The 18,394-nt window shown below is 39.0% G+C and overlaps 1 protein-coding gene across 3 annotated transcripts in view; it reads right to left on the minus strand.

Annotated features, from left to right (window-relative positions):
• Positions 1 to 502: 502 nt before the first annotated feature.
• Positions 503 to 18,394, minus strand: part of spdef (SAM pointed domain containing ets transcription factor) — a 65,807-nt gene continuing 47,915 nt past the window's right edge. Inside the window, exons 1-6 of one of the 3 annotated variants that reach the window (XM_082532480.1) lie at positions 9,372 to 9,804; positions 3,839 to 4,291; positions 2,943 to 3,140; positions 2,701 to 2,748; positions 2,296 to 2,430; positions 503 to 1,485 (exon numbers count right to left, since the gene is read on the minus strand). In XM_082532480.1, coding sequence (XP_082388606.1) covers positions 1,307 to 1,485; positions 2,296 to 2,430; positions 2,701 to 2,748; positions 2,943 to 3,140; positions 3,839 to 4,283 — 1,005 coding nt within the window. In that variant the 5' untranslated portion in view covers positions 4,284 to 4,291; positions 9,372 to 9,804 and the 3' untranslated portion in view covers positions 503 to 1,306. Of the gene's footprint in view, positions 1,486 to 2,295; positions 2,431 to 2,700; positions 2,749 to 2,942; positions 3,141 to 3,838; positions 4,292 to 6,102; positions 6,303 to 9,371; positions 9,805 to 18,394 lie in introns of those variants that run through there. The other 2 variants (XM_082532479.1, XM_082532481.1) reach the window with 2 other exon arrangements.

Here is an 18,394-nt window from a genome sequence, read left to right on the forward strand (position 1 = left end):
TCGCAGCGGTTTCTAGTGGTTGCCTGGGACCTCTCTGTGTTTCATTTGCATGTTCGCCCTGTACTTGCCTAACTTTATAAGTAAAAAAAACCCAACTTATTAAAAGTGCATCATGGGTTATCATAATAGAACCAGCAAAATGTTCATTCAGCTTATTTTTCACTTCATATTTTTGCCCTGCTAGTCTAGGTCTCAGCTAAAGAGGCTCTGTGTTTGAGGATATACTACTGAGTTAACTGGTGATCCTAACTTGGCTGCAGGTGTGAATGAGTATGACTAGTTGGTGACAGACTGGCAACCTGTCCAGGGTGTTCTCTGATCCTATGACAGCTGGGAGCTCCAGCCCTCTGCCATCCAAAGTTGCATAAACAACTAATAAAACAGAATGGAGAAAAAAAAGAGTTTTAATAATTTATCCCGTGTTTCAAGTTGCCAACTAGTGCAATGACTGAAAAAAATCATTTCATATTCCAGGAATGACGAATTTGTGCAACATGTCACGTCAATTCTCAGGTAAAACTTTATTTTTATTGCATATTTTGTCTCCATTTGTATATGATTATTCATTTCAAGTCTTTTTGGTTTATTAAACTTTGAAAACTTTGGGTTTCAAAGACTCACAGCATTAATTGCAGTATACGGCTGTGTAAATGGACCAGGCAGGGTAAACTATATAAAGGTATTCGAAGAGGAATGCATCACACTTCAGAAGTTATACATTAGAAAACAAACATATATACAAGGGTCCCTATTACACTTCCACAGCAGGATTTGAGGCAATTCCTAAAAAGAGGAAGTCCATTTCTCAGGTGCTTCAAGATGAGATAAGAAGAGTTTCCTGTTCAGACAAAGCCAGTGCAGCTGTAGACGCTTTTACCGAAGAGCCATCAGTTGGAATGCTTTGATTTGAGCTCAAGATATTTGGAAATCACAATAGGGAAACATAAACAGGCAGATCATGCAAATAATAAGGCAGTTCATGTACTGTTTTTCTGTTTTGCTTTGTCTTTGTTTTTTTATTCTGTTCTCTTTTTAATTTTGCAGCAGGAAAAAGCCTCAACAGCTACACTGTTTTTGTCTCTTCCTGGCTGGCTTTGCACAGATAAGACTGCAGCAGCTGCCAGCTGTTACTTCAGTGTTGGCAGTCAGGTGTGTACCATCGGGGTAATTCAGTGCACATGTTCCATGTCACCTTTTCGTCTCAGGAATTAGGTGTTCAGGTGCATGGTGACACAATTTGTCTTTGTAATTTTCCGAGTTCCCATCTCATCATCCTCTGTCTTCTCCTCCCACTTTGCTTGCAGTCTCATACTGGGTGAACAAACTGGTAGACCAGTCTCTGAGACACGTCGGGCTTGCGGATGATGCCTTTCTTGTAGTACTGACGTATGGAACGGCTCAGCTTGTCGTAGTTCATTGCAGGTCGATTCTTTCGTTGTCCCCACAGTCTCGCCACGTGAGCAGAGTCTTCGATTTTGAAAATACCTGGTGGGAATCAAAAGCAGTTATTACCACACAACGCAACACGTGCAAAACAGTGGATGATTACACTTTATGTGCACACATAAAAAGTCCGCCACTTGGACTCATATTTCATTTGGCATGCTTTTTGCCTTTCAGGCATTAACAAACCCAATAAGCGAAACCCTGACATACATCCGGCATTCATTCCATTGCGGTTTCACTTTAAATACGTTTTAACGGTGTATTCTTATTGTGTGTGGCTGATTTTTATTGTGTAGTGTTTGTACCAATTTGTACCATTGCACTACAGGGTGTGAAAAAAAGGAGGGAGGCGCGCACACTCTTAGGTTCTGATTTAAATCTGCCTTAAAATAAGAACAGTGAATGAAATAACTATACTTGTTCTATTTACTAATTTTGCATACACATGGCCCCTTTATATAGTGTTGTCCTACAATTATTACTTTTAAATTGTAATAATGCAAATTTATTGAAAAACTTTACTCTCATTCAAAATTTCCTGTTTGTTTTTTGATTTTTTTAAAATTAATGTGTCATGATTTTGGAGCTTCAAAGCAGTATGATGAGCCCATAAAACAGTAGATGAACTAATAAGAGATAAAAGCAGTTGCGACAAAAATTGAAATGTAAAAAAAATACATTTTGTTTTAAGCTGAAGAATAAAAGAAGAAATCACTTAAATTGTAATAGCACAATGTCATACACATTCTTCTGCTTTTATTTAAAAACACCAGGTAAATTAAGTTTTATTCATGTGCTCAAGGACTAAATAGAGCAAATAAAGAATAACTGAAATGAAAATGAAAGTACCCTTTTCTTTATTGAGCCAGCGAATGCAACGTCCATAGTTGTGGGGTTTGAGCAGGAGCTCTCTGAGAAACTGCCACAGATGAATAGGTTGACCTGAGCAAGATGAATCTGCCTCAGACCAAAGCTCCTCACTGCCTGCACAGCAAAACAAAACCATTCAGTCCTTAGGGTCATTGTGCATTGTTTCAATGAAAAAGCTCTGTACCGTGAGGGACCAAAAGATCAAGGAGCCCTTTAATCAGGACACTGAAAATACACAATGCAAAAGCCTGATTTTTCACTGAAATTCTGCAGCATATAGTTATTGGCGTCTATGTAAAATACAGTGTTAAAATTATACTGTGCGTTGGATTTTTTGTGTGAATGCAACTTGCATGACAGCTAATGCAAACATAAGAATCTTACCTGTAGTTTTAGTGTCTCCAATGGAAAACCGCTCTTTCATCCATGCAGCTGGAAAGTAAACAGATGCAGAAGTTCAAGCTAAGAAAAGGCTAGAACTTCAAATAATCCCACCCAAACACACATGAACGCAGTAATAAAATTTGCACCCGCTCAAAAGTTCACAGCAGCCAAATATCCGATAATAAAATCATCACAGGGGGTGCAGCAGGTTGCACATGTTGAACGTGTTAAATAAATATTACCTGACTTCCATATGTCCAGGTGTGCGTGCAGCGTGTCTCCACACTGCGGGGAACGCTGGTGAAACTCCTCCTCGCTCATGGCGCACAGATCCTTTCCCGTCAGCTCCTGGAAGGCCTTTCCCGCATGGGGCAATCTGTAGAGATGTTCAGTCCAGAGCAGCCACTTCTGGACATTCCCAGTGTTCCACTCTATCGGATCTGCAGGCGGAAATAGATATGAAATCAGTGAGAAAACTTCCAGCTGCCAATGCAATAAATGACCTTATCTTGGACCATTTCTTTAGTGACACTAATGTCATATGGATCAAGATAAGTCATTTATATATCAATATTGTTTTCACCTTTACCCTGTCTGTATTTTGTTTGCCTTTGACTCATAATAAATCTGCTGAAACCACAAGATAATCAAGCTTTTATGCCACAACAGTTTTAATCAGTAGAACAGACGATTGGGGATTGCATAGGTTTATAACAGCTAGAAGCCATACAATACATGAAAAACGCTTCCTCTGTTTGCTTTATGAGCAGGAGAGGCCTCGCCCTTAAGACTGTGTACACGTCTACTGGCAGGCAAGAACCATCACTATTACAATCCAGGAGTACCTTTGCAAAGGTCAGGATTAAACAGATCCTGGAGCAGGCAAACACAGCTTTGCGTCAGTAAGGATATGATTTAGGAGTTCTGTCATCTTGTGTCCACACAAATATGTGTTGATTTTGCGAGTAAGATCCAGTAGCTTAAGTATCTGAATCAATACTTCTATATTTGCAAATACAGAGAAACACTTCAGCATTTTGGGGGAGATGAAATATGTTTTGTTTAAGGTCAGTTTCTTTGTCAGCTATACGCTGTAATACACTCGCCACAGCTGCAGGTGTGCTGGAAAGCAGCCTACCTGGGGTGATGTTGAGCAGTTTGCAGGCTGTTTCAATGTCCTTCAGTACTTCTCCCACAACCATGCTCTGCACCTGCTCCAGGGATCGCTCCTCCTCCTGCCCCTCCAGGCCAGGAGAGATCCCCTGTTCCTGGCTATCAATGACCGGGCACTGCTCCGGTTCCTCCCGGGGTTCTACGCGGTTCATGGGTAAAGCCAGTGCTGAAGAGGCCTCTGAAACTTTCACCAGCCAAGTAGCATCTTCTGTGAGGAGCATGTCAAAGCAGGAGAGGTAGACGCCTGGCATGCCCCGCTCCAGGGCTTCCACATTTGGTTTGGTTTCCCCCATCTCCCAGGGGTCTTCGCAGCCTCTGCTTTGCTCCAGGATGGAGAGGGAGTCCTCTGTCATCCCAATCCGAGACCCATACGATGTGGTTTCTGGTACGCTGCCCACTGGGTTTGACATAACTGGTCCTGAGAGAGAGAGAGAAAAAGAAACACAAAAAGCCACATTAAACTTCTATCCTGTGAACTGCAAATGAAGTGAGACGTGATTTAAAAGTTTGTAACTATTCGGCGCAGCATAAAATCTGAAAGATCTCTCTGTCACATAAGCCCATGGTAACAGGTGTGCATGCCACTTAAATCTGCAGCAGACATTAGTTCATTTTAAGTAATTTAATCAAAAAAATATGCAAAAAAAAATCACGATTTAAGTCATGGTTACCTTTTCAAACAGTTCCTCTCCTTTGTTTCTCAAGATACTAAAATGACAGCTGCTTTAGTTTTGCAATGATCTCCATCAGAGTTGTGCATGAATGTGCAGAGAACCGAGGTTAGACTGTGCTGGTGTAGGCTCTATAAGAAGCTCTATAAGTCTAATGGAGATACTGACCCTCAAAACAGTTAAAACACACACAGCGCTGACAGGCGTGGGGCAAAATGGATCTGACTGAGTCTTATTTGAGGGTCACTGGCCCAGAATGATTCGTTTCATGGGGGTAGGTGACTTGTATTGAGACCCGAAACAGCTCTGCTGTCTGCCCGGGCTTTCAAGGTGCCGTCTCTGCAGCCCTCTGTCTCCACTGTCAGCTGGAGATTTTAATCAAATCGAAGTTAGATAATGTGGAGAGAAGAGCGTGCATAAAATCTGCCCAGCCAAAATGTCTGTTTTATGAAGAGCAGGCTTTATGAAAACAGCCCTTTAATAGGAGGTGGCCTTTAAAAGTGTACACCTATGAAGGTTTGTAAGCTGTAGCGCAAGTGTAATCTTGATTATGACACCCATAATGCTTACCTGCCACAGCTGGTAAATGGGAGGACATAGCAGCAGGTTATCAGCAGCTGTGGCTGATGCCACAGTAAAGGAAGTAAACTCCCACAGAGTACATGTTCAGGGAGAGTCACCATGTAAATTGTCAAAGTGCAAACAATTAAAGTCTCGTAAAATTTGCAAAAGTGATATATGGCATCCACCGAGTCAAAACCAACAATAAGGGTAACTTTGAAATAAACCACAAAGACATGAGAGCTCTCGAAAGAAAAAGAATCCATTAGTTTGCAAAGCTTTAACAAACGTGAATTTTTCAGCCGTGCTGCACTGACCATGGTCTTATCTGTTTTGTTGTTTATGCTGTTTGTACCTTTGATTTTTTTCCTGCTCTTGTTCTTGTTAAAATGCTTTTACTTGGCATTATCAGTTCTCTTATTTTAAATAGATTTTTGTTGTTCCGTGTAAGGTTTTCCCAGTTTAACCTGTCGTCATTTTATCACCACACACACACAATACGAGCTCAGAAACTATTCTCTCCTTCCATTATCAAAATAAACCAACTCAGTGGAGAATTATTGTCTGTTATGTGGGATTTCAGATTACACACTACCTGAAGCTGCTGTATGAACAGGTCTCCTATTGAGGTCAGGCGCATCAGCCTGCAATAGGAAAACCTGGATTGCGTGGCTATATTCACCTAAAAAGAAATGTAAAATCTGAACAAGCTAAAACTGTATTTCCACTATTGCCAAACACAACTAAATGAAATTTCAACTGCAAAAAGAAAACAAAACCCCCTTCTAGCTCTTGGACCTCAGCATGCCATTGATAAATAGCCTCCACAGTCTTCCTTTTATCTCTAAACTTCTCGTAAATATCACCCACAATGCCTTTTACTCCATCAGTCTGTCAGATTAAAAGCCACTGGTATCCAAGCCTGCTGCTGTGTGTCAACTCTGCTCTGTAACAGCTTGCGCTAAGCCCATTAGCAAAGCAAATTTAGCCATATTACCTTCTTCCAAAAGGAAGCGGGGACACCAGAGAAAGACACAAACACCCATCCCTGCAGAGAGGGATTAAGGCCCTGACTGATCTCTAAATGAGTTTGGTCAAGACGCTGATATTCATTTCAGGAGCATTAGTTTGCTCCATTTACTCAGCAAAGTCAGCCTTGGAATCAGAAGGAATGGGACTCCATCCATGCTGGCGCCCTCCCTGGGAACCATATTTTTTCCACCTGCTTGGTCTTATTTAACATAAATACGATGATTATGTGAGGTGAAGTTTGTATCACTGTCTTAAGTTTTGTATGGTTATAGCTGCGCAAAGAGATTTTTGTTTTTTTTATCCAAATTGCCCTATTTTTATGTGGAAAAATTCTTTTCCTAAAATGAAAGTGGTGAAATTTCCAAACCAGTGGAGCCAATCTAGCTAAATATTAACCTGCGAGCCAATTCAGCATTGTTGAACAGTTTTGTGAAAGAAGACAGGTAAGTGTTTAATTTATAGTTAATGAGTAGTGATTAAAACAACTCTAAATGTCCGGTCTTGTTTAACTTGGATGAATCCATTCAAGCACCAAAAAAAGAGAAAAGGTCAGCGATTAGATCTGATGCCATCTATCAAGGCATAATCAAAACACACTGAGTGTTATGCTGGTAGCGTTTCAGTCTGGTATTAAGAAGCGTATACAGCCAAGAGTGACTGTTTGCCATGTGACACCCCCCCCCCCCCCCTTTTTTTTTTTTCCCCTGTTCCTCATGGGAAATTTGGTCCTGCTCATGAAGTCATTGTTCAGAGAAAAACGGAAGGAATTTCATCTTCTTCTTACTTAATATGACTGTTGCTCTGAAAGAAACGCCTGCTGGTTGGAAGAGGAGATTTAGATCTGCAGATTGCTCCCTTAGGGGATTTTTTATTGCAGCAGTGACATGTGCAGGTGCTCTGTTCACGTTATAAATTAGCTTCAGTTTATGTGCTTATTTTATGAAATGCAATAAAGGTTTATTTCGCGTGCTTGTACTTACATTGCCTTATAATACTGATCCCATTAAACTCTGTTTTTAACAAATTTTTCCAACCACCAACACTGCGAGGGGATGTATGGTGATTCATATCTGCTGTTAGTCAGGTGTGCAGGCATTAAGCCAATATCAAAGGAAAATGGCTTTGATGTTGGTCTAAATTAATCTTGACAAAGAGTCTACTTAGAGCTAATTATGCTGGTAATAAACCTCATTTAATTGGGGTTGGACCTAAAGATTGGAAAACTTGAAAATGGGATAAAAAAAATAAACCTGTCACTGTTCTAGCAAAGACAGATATAAGGGCAGCCGTTACGTGGCCTCGGGCGTTTTCTTGAGCGCTGGGTTTAAATTGTAAATCATCACAAGATTGAAGAAAGAAAAAAAAAACCCAAACAAGCAAAAAAAACAACAGTTTTTTAAATTTTAAACACAAGGATGACCCTTTTCATCAGCTGCCTTACAAAGTGTGATGATATATGTTATTTGAGATACAATTCACAACTCATAACTTTATCAGATCATAGCACACACTGGCAAACAGGCACTCTGGTTAACCTTTAAATGCTAGAAATAAAAATACAGAATCTATCGGACAATTTCGCACTTGACCCAACATAACTGAAATCCTGCAAGTCTGAGGGAAATGGGCTGTGAAGCCACTGAAGAGAAAAACATGTAAGAAGGAACAAGGAACAAATCTCTATGTATAACAGGGCATATGTAGAGGATTTGGTTGAACCATCAACTTGTTTTTTCTAGATGCAACTAGTTCATATTTGCATATGACCAGTTCATGGAAACATGAATCTTTTACTTTTTGTTTATTTAATGTAATTTTTAAACTTGTGTGGGTTTGAAACTTATTGCAAATCTGAAATAGCTGTCAGCAAACTGTCAGCGTGCTTCTTTAGAAGAGAATCCCGGATCATTTTCAGTCTCCCGAGCGATCAGAGGCAGCAGATTGTTCATGAGAAGTCAAGTCTCACCCTCCTCAATGGAAGTGAAAAAGGAGCTAGGGTTTGTTCACTCTTTACACAATCATCACTGTTACCTTTCACGTGTACTGATTGCAAAGCTATGAAATTGTGTGCCATTATTTCTGTGTTTATATGATATGATATCTGTTTCAAAGCTTTAAAAACACTTTTGACTTCAGACCTGGTCCGACAACCAGGAAAGAACTACTATTTGATTGTGTAAAAACCTGCCCCAGTATTTCACACCAAACCTCCTGAATCAAGTAACCAAGTATTGCATGAAATTATCAGGAGATGTGGTTTATATATTTTGATAAAGGGAGAATAGCAAATTTTGGGGGGGAATAGAAAGGTCTTTTCTGTTTTTCTTACCCCACTGTTTGTACAATGTTATTACGTGTGATTATCTGTGCTATCTTGTTATCTGTGCCATGAATTAAAAAGAGATGTTAAGATTTATATAGATTCTACATTTAAACTGTGGCTTTAAACAGAGACAAAAATAATTTCATACACTTCTATACTAACAAGGTCACAAGGCCTCTGAGAAATAATCGATTAGCTTGGCATGAAAAGGAATATAAATGCACCTGTACCCTTGGAAGAAACAGAGCAGACAATCCTTCTGTTATTCCTCTTTGGAATTTCTCTTCTTTCTGTCTCAGGTAGTTGCAGTCGTATTTGATTTCCACCTTTGAGTAAAACCACAGTGAAATCGCCCGTCTCATCCCGCAGTGACAGCAGAAAGAAATCTGTTGGGTTTTTTGTGTTTGTTTCAAAGTCAGTCTATTGCTGTGGTTTATGGCATCTAACTGACAACAGCATTTTATCTGACCAGATTTTGCATATTTCCTTTCTGAATGGAAACTTTCAGATTTGCATGAGATTTATGAAAGAAGAAGAACAGGTCTCAGTCTCTTTTTTCCTTTTATATTTGACTGGGTATTTATTTATTTGCTTAATCTAACCTGCAGTTGGTTCAGGAATGTTTGAATGTTTCTTTTTAATATTTTTACTCTTAACTTTCATATTATGAACAGGGAATGTATTTAATAATTAAACCTTTCCCTTTAATAACTGTTGCTTTTTAACAGAGTCAAAATCTCTGGACTTCACTAATTAGGTTACACGACCTGTTCAAGACTACTAAGAAAACTATAGACACACACACATATATATCTCAGATATACAGCTTATGTCCTATAAATAATGGGCCTATAATAAGATTGTGCTACAGAAACATCCAAGACCCTGTTTAACAGAGAGCAACGTCTTACCCCAGCAATGATGCTCTGATGTTCTTGAGTCAATGACTTGACTGGATGCTGGCAGATGCAGTGTTGTTTCCAGCCAGTGGCCGGTTGCTGCCTGAAGGTGAGGCGCAACAGGCAGCGGGCAACCTTCAGTCGGCTTCTTGCTGGTGACTATCACTGAGCCCCAAACCCAGGTCTCCTCAAATCTTCTCAGGCTTTTTTGTTTGTTTAGTTGGTTGGTTTTTGGTTTTGGCAGAATTATACTTAACCTGAAAGTCACAGACTAAAACACAACTGCACACTTAGTTCAAGTGGAAGCACCTGCTACGGGTGTGTTCAAAGTGAAGCCAAGAGGACTAGTGGCTGGGTGAGTGAGTGCAAAGGAATTCCACCTCCATTGACTGCAATTTATATTTATAAGGCAGCCATGTTTACTTATGCAGACAACTCTCTCTCTCTCTCTCTCTCTCTCTCGCTCTCCCTCTCTCTCTCTCTGTGTGTGTGTGTGTGTGTGTGTGTGTGTGTCTTTGCTGATTAGCTCAGACCTCCTCAAACACTGCAAGCCAACCTTAGTGTTTAGGTGAGAGAGAATTCAAAGCGATCAGATTAAATAAATAAAAATTGCTGTTTAAAGTAAGTGATTATGTAGCCAAATACAAAATTTTAGTTAGGAATACTTTTCGTATCACGTTTCCATGTGTTGCTGGTTTTTGTTTGTACTCCTACTTTTTACTTCACTACCATTTGAAGACTATAATTACAAACGTACCATTTTTATGCCGTTTATGTTAAAAATAGGAAACATATTATTATTGATGTCTGAGCTGTGAGTAGTAACTTCTCACATAGTGCTAAAAAAAAGTGGATGTAACAGATCAAATTTATCCCTCAAACTCACAGAGTTTAAATGATAAATGTAGCTTCAAAACATGTCCATTTGTAGTGAAGTCTATAAATATAAACAGTCATTGGCTTCTGTTACCCATGACTTTAATGAGCACTTTCCTGAATGCAAGCTCAAAGGCTGACTGAAAACAACATGCTGTTCATTTTGTACATTGTAGTCCTGATTGTCATCACAAGGAAGTTAGAGTTGGAGGTAAGTGATAAGTCGCCAACATAAGTGCACCATGCAGATTCACGCCTCACTTGTGACATCTAGTTTTAAACAGCAGTGACAATGAGAGGAAAAATACTGGGCTCTAGGTTTCAAAACCAGACTTTGCAGAACATGGTAGCTATGCCGATCTTTGATATAAAGTATATTAGCAAACCCCTGTCCCCAGTATGGATGATAATAAACAGCTGCTTCTTCTCAAAAATCTAATAATGCCATACTTAATGACTCATTGTTTTCTACAGCACTGCTGTTATTGGTTATGCTGTAAGAACATTTTTAATCTAATATGTTAGTCACCACGAATTAAGTGAGATTTTAAATGTGTGTCACTTTAACGTAAACCACTAATCTGCGTATTTCCATCACTGTCTACTCAAGAACATGGAAGGAGATGCTGTTTAAACAAAAACATTAATTACTAAACACTTAAGATAATAATGTTTGTATATACCATTAAAGTCACAGTTTGATGTTAACATGTTAGCGTTCCGGTGTGCTCACATACAAAGCTGGTGTAATATTTCATTTTGCTTCTAAAAGGATTTCCGTGTAAGAACCCCAAGAGAAACCATAGACTCTTTTCTGTGTTAAGAATATTTGCACAGGCATCCACTGAAGTAATATGATGCTTCAGCAGAATGAAATTTAATATTACCTACAGTTAGTGTTTGCTTGTGTTTCTCCACTGAGCTGCAAAAAGGGAGATATTGAATAGTAAAATAATTCTGGCTTACGCATTTGTCTAACTCAGACTGCTCTTCACTACATGTCTGGTTTTTCCATTTGAATAACTATTTGCAAAAAATTACTGATGCTTTCCTCCCAAAACCTACTTTCTTTGAGACAGGGTCTTCTTGTGGCTTGTTTAAAAGGAATGAATAATTAAAGTGGTTTTAGCTGTCATATGGGAGGGTTGCACCTAAAAAATACGAACCTGTTGAGAATTAGCTGAATAACCTCTCAAAAGCAGATTTACTTTGTATTATTATTACTGCCCCCATAAGCAGCAATTTAAAGATTCTGCACATTAACACCATTGTTGCGTGGACATGACATCACTCTTACTCACCCGAGTTTATTTGCAAGTCATTCTTCTTCTTTAATGCCATGTTGTAATTTATAATCCAGTTAAACTTTGTTTTTCTTAACAATTTACTTATTATTCCTTTGTGATAATGTGCTTAGTTTCAACAGTGGTTTCTCAGCTTAGATATCATGAAACCCAAATAATTCATAACACCTGTGTGGGTGTGCCGGGCTTTCACAATATAACCGACAGAGCTGGAGGTCATTTTTTAACTGCTGAACACTGTTTATCATTACCATCACGTTTTTTCCCCTTATTATTATATTATTAAATGGCAATCACCAAAGTACAGTCACTTGAAAAAGAAGGTACACCTGTTTTATTTCTTACATTAGGTAAAACCTTAGAGGAACTACGACATATGACATACTAAACTGTCTTATTTAACAAAGACTAAGCTAAAATACAAAAGCAGTTAGTAAAAGCCTCAGTAAAGCCTTACTGCTTCCATTAGAATTAAGAGGGTAAGTAGCAGCCAGTTGCTGATAATCACATTCACATGATTAACTGACGATCAGCAAGTGTGAGCACCTCCATAAAAGCAGAAATGTTGGCAGTTTGCTGGTGTGGGACATTCAGATGTCTGTTAACACAGTGCTGAGGGGGAAAGGTTTTAGCAGTGAGCATAAACAAACATCTGTTACTTCCCATCAATCCAAGAAGGTAATTTCCAAACAATTTGACCTCCGTCATTCTGCACTGAGAGAGATTATTCGCAAGTGGAAAAGAATCAAATCACATGACTCTCTTCCCAGGTTTGGACGTAAAAGCAAATTTAACTCAAGATCAGATCATGCAACAATCAGAGAAACTGCAAAAAGCCCAAGAGCTATATCTCAGAATCTGCAGGACTCACTTGCTAAATGTTAAAGACAGTAAAATCAGAAAAAGACTGAACAAGTATGAGTTGTTTGGAGAGGCTGTCAGAAGAAAGCGTTTTCTCTCTCTAAAGAACATGACAGCACAGCTTTGGTGTGCATAGTTGCATCAGAATAAACTACAAGGTTTCTGTAAAATGTCCTTTGGGTAGAAATAACCAAAATGCAGATGAAAATGCACCACAAAGAGCTCATACCAAGTAGGGATGGTAATTAATAAGAATTTAGCAATTTCAATTCTATTATCAATATCACTTATCGATTCTCATTGGGTTTGCATTGCCTCCACTTTGAAAGCCACCACCATCGCTAAAGAGCATGTCAGACATTACATTCATGCAAATTAACTGCATGTACAAAGTAATGCATTGCACATACTACACAGAACAGTTTTCTTAAAAGTACTGGAGTAATTAATTACTCCCAGGAGAAAGTAACTACTCTTTACATTAATTGACAATGTATTGTCTCATTATTACCATTAAACAATATAAACATATAAGCTACAATCCCACTGGTCAACACAAATTCCTATCCTAATGAGGTACACATATGATCTTTCTCTTAGTATTTAGGGATGAAGCCGACAGCACAAAGCAAAGATGGAAACCAGCACAAAGAGGCTTCTAGGCGCTCACCACAGTGATTCTGCTTTAGAAACATGAACAGGTAGAAAAAGCGGCTGCAGCCTGACTGCTTATCAATTTGTTACCTGTTGAGGTTCAGGGTCTGGCTGCTGGGCAGGGGTCGGCATTCACTCAGGTTTGGCATTACTTTGGCTTCTTGGATGGCTTAACATTAGCATGCTGTCTGTGCAGGTGCTTGCAAAGAGCTGAAGTTGTGTTAGCAACATAAAGTGATTGTTTCTGTCCTGGATGCAGTTTGCACTTAACCACCCCACTCTCTTCCTTTTGTGCAATAAAAATAAAAGTAATAAAAGTGTCCATATCCACTCTGCAGACTGCCACAAGAACTGAAATCAGCTGTGCGCAGGTGCAAGTGGAACCGATAAGCGGGATCAATGACAGACTAACAATTCCAAGTAATTGAACTACTGCTGGCCCAGAGTAGTGCAGGCCTTAAAATTCACTAAGTAGCTACATATGGAGCAATCATATTTTTGTATTTTATGACAGTCCCAGATGTAAATCATGACCCAGGGAACTCCATAAACACTATATTTAAGTTCAAACTGAGATCTTTTTTTTTTTCATGAACACAAATCAGTGCATTAAATTATCCATTTCACAATTTGAAGTGACACTACATTGCATTCACTACATACTGCTGAATAGCAACATCAACAACTTCTCTGAACAAATAAATAACCTGGTGAAGTTAGTCCACTTTTGTTTCCTACTGCACAGACAAGATAAACAAATAAAAAATAAATAAAATGTTTTCATATGGATGACTGCATGGACTCTGTTTTTATAGTTCATGCATAGAAAAAACACAAGGTGAAACAATCCCCCAAATAATTCCTATTTTGATTACTTGACAGCTATGTGTTAAGTGTTAACATTGCACAGGTTTTATTAAGCTTTTACATAATACTTTGCACTAATATGAGTATTTTATGATTTCTTATGCAAATCCTGGCTTGAAAATAATATTAGCACACTTGTTGTACCTTGACCCGAAAAGGCTCCCAAAATATTGTCAGAGAAATATGAAATATAGACATTTCACACAGAAAAGGGTTTGCAGCAACATAGACAACAAAGTGATATTATGAACATCGATAACAATTGCAGAAAACAAACATATATTCCCAAACTGTACTTACCTGAAGCACCATATCGCTGCTTTTAAACATGCACTTAATTTATTTAGAATCTGTGAATCTCAACCAAAATTCAGAAAACTCTTTGTGTAATTGTGTTTGCTTTAACTGCAAAGTGACTGTAATTAAAAATAAAACCTCTTTCTGCTGGAGGAGTGTTTTGTGTAATTTTAGCCTGTTTGAACAATGTGGATCTGTCAAAACCATAGAAACAGGTGTTTGTGAAAGGGCATTCAATGAAAGCTTGTTATTAGCAGAACAGTGGTAACCCACAACAATAAAAGTACTACTTTATATCTAATCTTTCCCAACTAATCTTGCTTTTAATTTATCGTCGCTAAATGGCCCGTCCTCTGATAGCACCCAGGAAATTCTAAAGATTCCTGTTCTTTTTCAATCCCCGAACACATTTTCTATTCTTTGATTCAGAATGCAAGAGCTCTGAGTTTGATATGGTGAGCCAAACAGTTTGAATGGATTGATTGTGAGATATGGAGAGGGTGTGCACAAACTGCGTCAAGGCTTCTCAGCAACCAAGTGTTTGTAGACACACCAAATCAAACTGTGAGAGATGACAGCCACCATTCATAAGACAGCTCACTTTGAAACTAAATAGGAACATGTGCATTTGTGCATGGGCATAAATGTGCAAACGTGCATTTAATTACCTAGTATACGAGTGCAAACCTGTGTATGCACACGATAATACAAAGCTGCATTTTACTAATTAAAAACTGGCTTATAGTTGAAGTTAAATTTGCAACATTATTCTAAAAGATAACATTTTTAAAAAATTCTTTCATTAAATGGAAATGATTGGAGATTTGCAGGAAGAAAAATATTTGTTTGCTTTTGGCTTTGCCCACATCCATTCCATGAGCAAAATTTGCATGGCAGTTTCTCTAGCTAGCGTTTGCTTTTTTCCTTGGCTCTAGAACAATATTCTCATGGTTGAAAGACAATGAGCTAAAAGAAACTAACAGACTAAATGTCAAACACAAAGCCACAATCGGTCCATGATGATCTTGATATGACTAATGATTGTGCAGGTGTCCTTACTGTAAACAGGTGCCAATGACCCACCTAAGTTGTCTTAGCAGTGTCAATAAACCCCTGTAGTTGGCCTCAGTGTAATCTTTGTTGCATGAATTTGCTTCATACTGTCATGAATACAAAGTCAGTTGTCTTTCAACTGTGTGGGAGCTTAGTAAGCTGAAAAACGAATTTCACATTGGAAAAATGAAGCATCCCGAAGCCTCATTATTAGTGTATGGGCTTATTTAGTGACTACTTCTTAAAAATAGAGAGATTTATTCACCGAGCTACGCAGTAGATCTGTAGACACTTCCTAGAGATCTACTGCAAACTGGCAGCCTGCCAAGGTGCTGTGCAGCCTGTAAATTACTTGGACCTGCAGGGACATGCCTGATGCTGACTTTGTCCCTAAGTTGGCCCTGTGCACACTGTCTAGCACTGTGGAACCCAACTGGCATTGCCATAGAATACCAGAATTGGCAGGTTCACCAATGGTACCATGTGCTTTTCATAGTTCAGAGATGCCAGTAACATTGCTCATCACATTTGGGGGTGGATCAATGATAATCTGATGAGACATTACCATGAACAGAGACATAGGCCTCTATGTGCTAGGCAACAAAACCCTGACTGCCATTAGGTATCACAATTTAATCCTTAGACCCATTGTCTGGCCCTACAGTGCTGCAGTGGGTCCTTGGTTCTTCCTAGTGTGCAACAATACCCAGCCTCTTGTGGCGAGAGTATGGGGACCGTTCCTGGAGAATGAAGAAATTGATACCACATCTCAGACGTGTTGTATTGGATTTAGGCCACCACGCTTTCCTGACCTAAATCCAGTACAACACCTCTGGGATGATTCCGTCTATGCTGTAAGGTTAGACTGTCCAGAAGCTCAGTCCAGAAGTGGGAGGCAATCCCCCAGGACACCTTCCATTGTCTCATAAGGACATTTATCAGGAATGCATACAAGCAGGCATGAGCCATGCAAACTACTGAATACAATTTTGAATTGCTGCAATAAAATGTCAGCAAAGCATTTACCATCTTGTCTGGTTTTCACTTTCGTTTTCAGGGTGTCTTTGAGTTCAGCCCTCTGTTAGTTGATCAAACAACTTCAAACAATTTCTTTCATAACCAACACCGTAAAAGAGCAATTCTTAATTATACATTTCATTTTAAACCTTCATAATCACACTGACCCTTTGCTCATCAAAACACCAATGTGACAGTATATAAAATGTTCAGGTGTAGGCTTCATAATGGTATGGTGATGGGGTTGTTTGTTTAAAAAGTTGTGTATTAGCCATTACTTTTTTCCTTAAAAGTATCACTTACATGACAGTACATTACATTACTATCAAAGTGTTTTGATAGTAATGGATAGTAAAGTGATTTGTTACACTACTTGATACATTGCTTTCTCATTACTCCGTAGAATAAACTGAAATGCAAATCCATATCATAATGAGGACATACATGCAATCTTTCTATGGTGTTAAAACACAAAACAAAGTTGATAACCAGCCTAAAAGGACTTCACAATGATTCTTCTGCACAAACATGTATTAGTAGAAATGCAAACCTAACCTCTCATCACTTACTCCGTTACCTGTTGAACATCATGCTCTGGCTGCTGGGCTAGGGCCAGCATGAACTCAGCTTTCTAGCTTTGGGTTAGCATGCTGTCTGTTCTGTCTGACCTGTCTCTGCAGATGCTTGCAAAAACTGGATTTCAGAGGCAACAATTAATCTATTTTTTAAGTTGAATAACAGTCAGCTGTTAGTGGTAATATAACAAAGTGGATTCTATTGAGAACAGCAGCAACTCAGTCAGGAAATGGCCACAAAAAATCACAGCGCTGATGCTCCGGCATCAATTTCCTACCAAGTCAATTGCTACAGACCTCCAAACTTTGTGTGGCCTTCAGATTAGTTTAAGAACAGTGTGCAGAACTCTATATAGAATGGGTTTCCTAATTTAATGTGTTTACTAGAAAGAGATAGCATATTTCTCCTAATTTGGCTTCTCTTGATTGGCTCAATGCAGAATCTAATTTAAAATCCTGCTCCTCACATACAAGGTCTTGAATAACCAGGCCCCATCTTACCTTAATGACCTTATAGTACCACATCACCTCATTAGAGCTCTTACACTGCAGGCTTACTTGTGGTTCCTAGCATATTTAAAAGTCGAATAGCATAGCATAGCATCTTTATTTATAACGCAGTTTACATCCAACAATGTTGGCCAAAGTGCTACAAATATAAAACAAGAGAAAACAGTTAAATTACATATAGAATACCTTAAAAAGAAAAAATTAATATGATTAATAACAAACAGATTAAGAGACATCAACAAGTCCTGCTGTGCTGAAAGCCAAGGTAAATAAAGATGCTTTAAGACATGATTTAAAAACAGATAAGGAAGGTGCCTGTCTAACATGTAAAGCCAACTCATTCCACAATTTTGGTGCTGCCACAGCAAATGCCCGATCCCCTCTGAGCTTACGATTAGTCCTGGGCACACTCAGGAGGAGCTGGTCTGCCGACCTGAGGGACCGGGAAGGTATGTATGGATGAAGAAGCTCAGAGAGGTACAGAGGGGCAGCATTGGACAAACATTTAAAAACAAATAAAAGCAGCTTAAAATGGATCCTAAAATGCATGGGGAGCCAATGAAGTGAATATATAACTGGGGTGATATGCTCGCATCTACGAGTGCCAGTTAAAAGACGTGCAGCAGCATTCTGAACTAGCTGCAGTCGAAAAGCAGAAGATCGCCTCACCCCATAATAAAGAGAATTACAGTAATCCAGCCGAACAGTTAGAAAGGCATGGATTACTGTTTCAAACTGCTGTCATGCAAGAAAGTGCTTAATTTTGGCCAGCTGCCTCAGATGAAAGAAACTAGACCTTACAACCGACCAGATCTGGCTTTCAAGCTTAAGTTCAAGATCCATTTTAAAACCCAGATTTACAATCTCTGGTTTACAGAATGATTTCAGGGATTGCAAATCAACACATGGAACACCAGTGGTGGCAGGTCTGAACACCATTACTTCAGCTTTAGAATCATTAAAACAAAGAAAGTTTAGCGCCAACCACGACTTGATGTCCTCCAGACATGTTTGCAGGCGA

Source organism: Aulonocara stuartgranti (genome assembly GCF_965226115.1).
Source record: "Aulonocara stuartgranti genome assembly, chromosome: 5".
Taxonomy (NCBI): Eukaryota; Metazoa; Chordata; class Actinopteri; order Cichliformes; family Cichlidae; genus Aulonocara; species Aulonocara stuartgranti.